Source organism: Natator depressus, chromosome 6 (assembly GCF_965152275.1).
Source record: "Natator depressus isolate rNatDep1 chromosome 6, rNatDep2.hap1, whole genome shotgun sequence".
NCBI classification, from domain to species: domain Eukaryota; kingdom Metazoa; phylum Chordata; order Testudines; family Cheloniidae; genus Natator; species Natator depressus.
Window position 1 is genome coordinate 64,325,176 of NC_134239.1, and position 8,680 is coordinate 64,333,855.

At 48.8% G+C, this 8,680-nt stretch overlaps 1 protein-coding gene across 1 annotated transcript; it reads right to left on the minus strand.

Annotated features, from left to right (window-relative positions):
* Positions 1 to 2,206: 2,206 nt before the first annotated feature.
* CCDC177 (coiled-coil domain containing 177) lies at positions 2,207 to 7,733 on the minus strand. The gene is made up of 2 exons (XM_074955550.1): positions 7,500 to 7,733; positions 2,207 to 6,672 (listed from the first exon to the last, which is right to left on the minus strand). Exon 2 carries the CDS (start codon positions 6,651 to 6,653, stop codon positions 4,701 to 4,703), a length of 1,953 nt encoding a protein of 650 aa, XP_074811651.1. The 5' UTR covers positions 6,654 to 6,672; positions 7,500 to 7,733; the 3' UTR covers positions 2,207 to 4,700.
* Between the last annotated feature and the right edge of the window lie 947 nt (positions 7,734 to 8,680).

An 8,680-nucleotide genomic window follows, 5' to 3' on the forward strand; every position in this document is an offset into this window, starting at 1 on the left:
GGGACTATCCACTACCGAGGAGCCTCCCTTTTCTTGCCTCCCTGCTGTGTTTTCCCTTGGCTGCCCCTCCCCTTCAAAACCCCATGCCAGGGTAATCTGCTTTCAATCAAGGGAGGTGGACAGTTGCTGCCTGCCTCAGGAATTGCAGAATTGTTCTAATTTTTGCATGATGACTCAACATGCCGTATGTGGCATGTGCTACTTGTAAGGGGTTTGAGCATCCTGCAGCGCCTTTCATAGCCTACAAATGCAGCAGGCTGTGAGGCTGCATTGCAACACAATGACATTTGCATGAAAGGTAACGATGTTGCACTAAAACATCATCAGGTTGTACTGATGTAATGTGCCCGTGCAATGTAAATATCACGGGGCAATTTTCAAAGGAACTACACGGGAGCTGGACACCTATCTGCCCTTTGTGCTTATGAAAATCTCCCCCCACAAAACTGTGACGGCTGAATTTCTTTCCAGTCGACTACCTCCCAAAGGCCTTGATTCAGCAAGTCACTTGAACATATGCTTAAAGTTACATACGTTGTTGAGTTGGGGGCCAAAGCTCGCAACAGTTTGCAGTCCCCTTCAGAGCTTATGTACACGTCTCCTAGGTGGGGGAGCTCTACCAGCCATGGGACATGCTGCTCGTGCCTCACCAGCATTTCCAGCATTCACCAGCCTGCTGCCTCCACAGCATTTCCAGCCTGCGCAAACTCCTGAAACCAGTGACTGAAGGCGTGCAGGAGAGTCTGCCATACTAGAGAGAAGAGAACTAGCCACAGGGCCGCAAAGCTGTATTCTGTATGGAAACTGGCATGGTTATTGGCTTTATAGCTTGGAGTGACATGATTCATCACTCTCAGGTAGTTACAGTTCTCTGCACCACAGAGATGGATATTTCATTGTTTTACTTTGTTGTTTCCCCCTTCTCTCCTGCTTTTTAAAAGGCTATTAAACACAGCATCACAAAATAGTGTTAGAACACTTACTTTCTGACAACCAACACAAGCAAGAAAATTCACAGACAAGTGGAAACTACCAAAATCAAATCTCCTGGCTGCAGGTGCAATCACTGGCAGAGGTCAGGGAGGATGGTCTTTCCCTATGTTCAGCACTGCTCCCACTGAAATCAACAAGAAGCAGGAGCAGGCTCTAGTAGCCTCTCTCAGGCCTCTGCCAAGCTTGCTGACATGGCCTTTGATGCCACAAGTTTGAGTACTTCTGAATTTGCGCTATTTGGGGCCTTGTTTAAAGCCCATCGAAATCAATGGAAAGATTCCCACTGACTCCAACGGGCTTTGGATCAGGGCCACTACATTTAGAAAGTATATACATGCAGAGTAGAATGTGACCTTTTTGGACTGATTACATTTTCAGCTATTATTATGTATTTGTTCATTTTACTGTCACATTCAGCATCACTCACTTCCCCCATTATATCTGCTAAAATGATCAGCAATGGCCTTTAAAATTGACCCCCCCCCCCCCCACTGAGCTGAATAGGGGTAGAGGAGTTCCTACCTCTCAGTCACTGTTTTTTCTGGGACTGCAGAGGGCCTGAAACAACAGTGCATTAGATAGACTCACATCACATTTGGAAGATTTTCTTCTCAGCCCAGAAGCCTAGAAACAAGGTTGAAATCCTGGCCACATTGAAATCAATGGACATTTTGTCATTGACTTCATTGGGGCCGGATTTCACCTTTGCTCTTTTTTTTGTAATGAAAGCTTAGATTGTGCCCAGTTTGTATATGTCACTCAGTCCATATCAGCACATCAAGTGGGCTACATCGGGCTCCTATGTTTGAAACCCCTGCTTTAGACCTTTGCAGCTACTAGGGCATTGGTGGAGAACTTAAGTACAAAAAATAGGGTGCCTTGCTGGCCTGTATATGTTTGCACAGGAGAAATTCGGCCTATTTTCATGTTCAGACTTACACACGTACCAAGCAGTGGGGGTGAGGGAAGAGAACCATTTCTGGGCGTGGCCATCCAGCAGTGTCCTCCCTACATTTCTGAATATTCTTGCCATTTGGTACAAGCTGGTGCTTTCCAAAGGCAAAAGTAATTCCTGGCAAGTATGTTTTACTTTACTTACAAACTAAAACAAAGACATGAAATAAATACATATAATTATAAATAAACATTAGTAATACTTTGCATTTCTTTAGCACCTTTCATCTAAACCTCTCAAAGTGATTTACAAAGTTTGGTGTTATCCCCATTTTACAGATGGGTAAACTGAGGTATAGCAAGGCTTATGAGCCTGATTCCGTTTCCTTTTAAATCAGGGCCATTCATTTCCATGGGAGCAGAATCAGGCTCTAAGGATACATCTACACAGCAAAAAAACAACAACAAAAAACAAAACCAAAAAACCCACAGCAGCGAGTCTCAGGCCAACTGACTTGGGGTCATGTTGCAGGCCTACAAATGGCCACGTAGACTTGGGCCTTGCGCTCTGAAACCCAATGGGGGAGCGGGGGACTTGGACCCTGGACTTCAGCGCAAACCTGAATGTCTACACTTGTATTTTTAGCCCCACAGTGCGAGCCCTGCAAGCCCGAGTCAGCTGACCTGGGCCAGCCTCGGGGTTTTTATTGAAATGTAGATGTACCATAAGCAACTTGCCCAGTGTTACACAGCGAGTCAGTGGCAGAGCTGGGAATAAAATCCACATCTGACTCCTAATACCCTTCTGTTTAAGCTAGGCAATACTGTCTTTCTTCCCAGTGAGCCAGAGGGAGCAAATACCATCAGACTCAGTATAAACCACCCAGCCTGTTCACTTCCATCACTGGTTTTTACACTATTTCCATGGTTCATACCCTGGTAACACTGGTCTAACATTATCATTGCCACTAACCTAACATCCTCTTTAAAATCTTTTAAGATCTGCTGCCATCTCAAGGAAAACTTTGAAGAGTAATCTGTTTAGAAATGAATCTGTGCAACGTAACACACATTTTGTCTTTCTCTTCCCCTGTATTTTGTATTATTAGAGCTATTTGTATGAACACAGGAGCTTTGCTGCTCCTGCAGCCTCTCCCCCATCTGAAGTGATCATGTTTTGTTTGTGACATCACCATTTCCACAGCAACTTGATACGATATCACAGACAGTGGATTATACCTCCCATTTGTGAACAAGCTACTGGTGCACCACAAACTTGTAAGAAACATGGCAAAGCTTTCTATATTGGAGCAGCTATGTTTTCATAACAATAACTAAGGAGAAAATAAATGGAGAAAATCTGAGCAGAATTATCTCTATATATAGATTGTTTTCCATGAGGTGTGAGCAGGCTTTTCACAGTCCCAGTTCCTTAACAGCAGGGCTCATTCCTCTGTACAAGATACCTAGTTAGAGTTGTGAAAATGCCACATTCCTCTGCTGAGTGAATCCACAACAAAACACAATTTGTCCCCGAATGTGCGTTTGTTGTTTTCTGTGCCATAAAGAACAGAACATAATCGTTAGCACCAATGGACAAATAAATATTGTAATGTTTAGTAAGTCATGATTAGAGCTGGGTGAACTATTCATTGCAAATAATTTACTTGACAAATTTAATCCCCTTTTCTTTTCACAAATGATTGTAAACAGGCAGGTTTTCAGAAGTTTGTTCATTTTCTGACATTATTCAGTGAATGGTTTGAGCAAACATATTTCAGTCTATGGATTGCTCATGAACCTTTCACCAAAGCTATCATGTCAAGTAGTAGTTCATAATATGCTATTAAAGCTGTGTGATTGGTCACCTAAGTCACATGGTATTATTTCTGCTCCCTGATTGGATAACTCCATAACACACATACAGAGCTTTCAAGAAGGCCACACAATCACTTCCTGTGCAAATAACCCAGGAATGCATATTTGCAATCATATTTGTGATAATTTCCCTTTCTGCAAACATTCTTGCAAACAAAAATTCCTTTGTGCGATCATCTGCGGAAAGTGAATAAAAGGGGTTGTGAATACCATCATCAAAAGGAACTTTGGGGGGTTATTTGAGTAAATGTTGATTTGCGGCAAATGCCCAGCTGTGGTTATGATATCTTCTTGCATGGTGTTAAAAAATCTTGTAATAGGCACCTCTCTTTCCACATTTTACATCAGTAGTGGATAAAGTGCAAACCATGGGCCAAATGCACCCCATGGAGTTCTATAATGGGGCCATCCTCATCTTTAGTATGGAAGCATGACACAAGGAGAAGACAGTTCCCAACCTCTTGATCCAAGCTGAAAGTCACTCAAATCAAAATGAAGTGTTACATGCTGAGATATGTATTCTCTACTGTGTGCCCTTGTCATAATAAAGATGAGGGTGACTGCAAATTGCTCCATTTTAGGCAAATTTGAGGTGGCCCACAGGTTTCTGGGAAGTTGCCATTGGAACCCTCAGTTGAGTAAATTTGTGTGCTTCTGCTTTAATCCTTGCACACATCTTTGTGTAGAGTGGGGACAGGGTAACTTCTCTTCTGGTAGGGATAACAAAGGTCAGTCTCATAAAATAACCCCCAAAACAAAAGCATTTTTAGAAGGTACGTGAAATAGCTGCCATGGGGTTTGTGCTGTACCCTACTCCCAAAAATAATAAATCAGGGTTAAAACCTGAAATTTTCTAATATGAAAGAGCTTTCTAATGTGTTCTGATGGGCACCAGATGATGTATTCCCCATTTATCCACAGAAAGAGAAGGCCTTTCATTTTTTATCCAGGCTGGCGTGCAATTCTGCCTCAGAGACCATCTTGTCAAAGGTGCGCATGTTTGTTTCCTCCCGCACCTTTTCCCGGACGTGGAAGGATGCCCGGGCGACCGACCTGGCATTTTCCAGGACAGTCTTCTTCTCCTTGAAGATCTGCTCGCTCCTCTCCAGCTTCCTCTCAATGGACAGGAGGATCTCCCTGCGTCGGAAGTCCTCGTACTGCTCCACCTTCTGCTTGTTTACCTTCTGCATCTTCTCCTTCTCCAGGCGGCTTAGGACCACCTTGCGTGCTTTCTGTTGGACCACCTCCTCAGCCACCTGGGCAGCATGCTGGAGCTTCCTCTCTGTCGCTTTGGCCAGGGCCTCCAAGTGCTCCTTCTGCTCCCTCTCCTTCCTCTCAGCTGCCAGCTTGGCTCTCTGGATTTGCATCTCCTCCCGCTTAGCTTTCTCCCTTAGCTCTTGATTCCTCTTCTCAATTAGCTGCTCATAGTTCTCCTGGGCCTTGTGTAGGTTAACTTCCACAGAGGCCTTTAGCATCTCCTTCTCCTCTGCCTCTTGCCTGGCCAGTTCCTTGAGCAGGGCCTCATGCTTCAGCTTCTCAGCTTGGTTGAGCAACTTCTTTTCCTTCTGCAGCTGTAGCTCCTTCTTCAGCTTCTTCTGCGCAGCAGTGGACATCTTCTCCTGCAAAAGATGTTCTTCTCGTTCCAGGAATTCTTTCTTGTCTTCTTCCTTTACCTTCAGGTTGTGCTCTTGATGGAGCTTCTTCTGCTTGTCTTCCAGGACGGCCCTCTCTAGCTTATCCCTTTTCATTCTGTCTTGCTTCTCTGCCTGCTCCCTCCACCTCTCTTCATACATCAGGCACTGCCTCTGCTTCATCATGGTAGCCTCCTTCTGCCCTTGGGTCAGCTTCCCACGGCGCTTCTCGACCTGGGACTCCCACATCTTCTGGCACTGCAGCAGAGCCCTCTGCTTCTCTTTCTCTTCCTGCTCCTTCTGCTGCTCGGCCCTTCGCCGCTGGCTGTCCCACTGGAGGTGAGCGGCATACCTCTGCTCATTCAGGATGTTCTCCTCCTGGTGCTTGGCTATCATCAAGGCAGCTATCTTTCTGTCCCTCTTGGGCACCTCCTTGAGACCTTTCTTCTTCTTCACCTCCTTGACGATCTTCTCCACTTTCTTTGTGGTCTGTGGGGAGTGGCTCAGATCCCCCAGGCTGAAGCTTCTGCCTGCCAGGGAGTTCATGGCAGCCACCGTCCTAGTCCGAGGGGTCCCTTTGGTCCATCTGTCCCTAAAGCTTTCTCCGCTGTAGGACGAGGATGCCCCTGATTCAGAGGATGTTTTGGTGGAGAACCCCTCTCTCCGTTTCTGCAGCGAGTCCAGGGAGTGGCTCTTGGTCTTGGTCCCAGTCGGAGCCCCTGCCCCTGGGGCTAGGGCGCAGCCCCCATTGGTGGTGGGTTTGAAGGAGATCCTGGCAGCTGGGGAGGAAGGGAGGCTGCTTAGCATGAGGGGAGTGAAAATCCTTCTCTTCTCCTCTCGGATAATCCTTTCTCTTTCCTCCCGGCACTGCTGCAGCTTCCTCTGCCGGTCCATCTCGTAGACCTCGTACAGGCCGGCCGCCACCCGCATGGACCTGCCCGGGGCCTCCCTCACCAGCTCGCTCAGGGCCCTGGGCAGCAGCTCCACCGGCTTGACGGCGCAGCGGGCGCAGGCTTCCAGCGAGCGGGGGCTGGTGAGCACGTAGCGGCTGCCCTCGGCCTCCGGGCAGTCGAAGTTGAAGAGGTCCAAGTGCAGCAGCGGGGACTGCTCGCGGCGCCTCCCCGGCTCCCCCGCGGGCGTTGGCGGCGGCGGACGCGGGGGCCCTTCGCCCGCTGCTGCCGGGGGCGCCCCATCTCCAGCTGCGCCGCCTGGGTCTGTGCATTTCTCCTCGCCCGGCTCCGCCGCCGGATCCACCATGCCTGACCCGCCGGAGACTCTGCAGTGAGAAAAAAGACCACAAAACCCACCGGGGCATCAATCGTACAATACCCCGGCCAGCCGATGTACTCTACGCGGGGATTAACCGGGCTCTGCTCTCGCACGCACACAAATCTGATGCAACCCTGAGAGGAAAACAGCCCGCGGTCCCTGGAGGCACAGCGCAGCCTGTGTGAATTTCATGCAGTCACATTTCTCCCGGGAGTTGCAAAGTCATCACTAGAGGCGCGTGAAAGGACCTGCTGCCCAGACAGCATCTGGGAGGCAGGCGTCCCAGGCTGGGCAGGTTGATTTGTGCAGGGACCAAAGGCCCTGGCTTGCAAGTGTCATTCCCGCTCTCCGACATTAACCTCGGGCAGAGGGGCAGTGAGAAGGGCGGAGACGAGCCAAGCTGCCGTTCCGTTTCTTCCCAAAGGAGGGGGCGGCTGGCAGGGGCGCGGCTGCCCGCCGGATCGACCACCCAGCGCCAGCCGAGCAAACGCCCCTTCGCTTGCTCAGCGCCACAGTTCCGCGGGGTACTCCGCGCCGGGCATGCAGCGCGAGGACCCTGGCCGTGCAGAGCCCCTGCTGGGAGACTGCCTGGCAAAAAGCCCCCGCGCTTTCTCCGCCGAGCACAGAAGCATCATCCTGCGACACGGAGAACCTCCCTCCCCATGCATGTGAGCCTGGGACTCCCGGCTGATGCCCCTGCCTCCCCCCGCCCTAAAAAACAACCACCCCCAAACAAACGTGCATCAGCCTCCGCCTGCAGACAACATGCTGAGGCTTAAACGTCCTTCCTGGATCGTTCAGGATCGAGCGGAATCGTGGACGTCATTCACTTACTGCACTTTGCTTTGGCTCTTTGGCGGCAGGCGGAACCGTGGGCTTTTGTCCCCTTGCCGCCTCCTCTTCAGTAGATGTGACAAGCTGTTTAGTGCTGCATCAGGTTACTGGTGCTAACAGCAGCAGCTGCCCCTCCATGGCTCCCAGCAAACCCTGCGCAGACACTTCACCTAAACACAGGAGGAGGGTGCAATCTCAGGCATTCTGTTAAGGAGACAGAGTTACACCCCTGACCTCTCTTCTCTGCAGCCTCCAAAATCTTGCAGTTTACCTCGGTCTCCTTCCCCCTCCCCTCACCCCCACCAGAGCTATCCTTGGTAGAGGCTGGGATTTGATGAGAGCAAGGGTTGGCTGAAGAAGGGGGGCGGGGGGAACAAACCACCCATAACCCCAAACTGCTTCTCTTTTCATGAGGGGGGGAGGTGTCAAAAAGAAGGGACTATGAATAAATGATAAGCAGTTCTCCAAGTAGCACTGGGGTCATCCTGTCTGGCGGTTTTAGTGTGGGGTGGTTTAGGTGGAGGAGGTGACAAATTTCACAAGAAGAAAAGGAGTACTTGTGGCACCTTAGACTCTAAGGTGCCACAAGTCCTCCTTTTCTTTTTGCGAATACAGACTAACACGGCTGTTACTCTGAAAAATTTCACAAGCAAATTCATTAGCTTCCCCGGGTTTCCCCTCCCTCTTGTTTTAACTCTTTTTGGAATGCTCTGAAATAAAAGGGCCAGGTGAATTCTTCCTCTAAGGTGCCACAAGTACTCCTTTTCTTCTTCCTGGAGAGAGTCTTTACCATGTAAAGCCCCAGGTGCTATCCTGCCAATTCCATGAAGTGTATGTGTGTGTTTCCCTATGAATGTTATTATTTTTTTAATTGTATTACTGTAGTGCATACAGGCCCCAGTGGAGCTCTGGGCGCCATTATGCCAAGCTCTGTATATATACCTAAAAAGAGACAGTCCCCACCCCCAAGAGTTTATAGACTATATAGAAAAGACAGAAGAAAGTGTGGAGGAAAGGAAGGATTAGTAACCTTATTTTACAGACGGGGAACTGAGACACAAGGAGATTAAGTGACTTGCCCAAGCTGGAAATTAAACCAACATCTTCTGAGTCCCAGTCCAGTGCCTTGACCACAAGACCTTACTTCCTCTACTAAGAATGTTATCTACTGTTACTTTTAT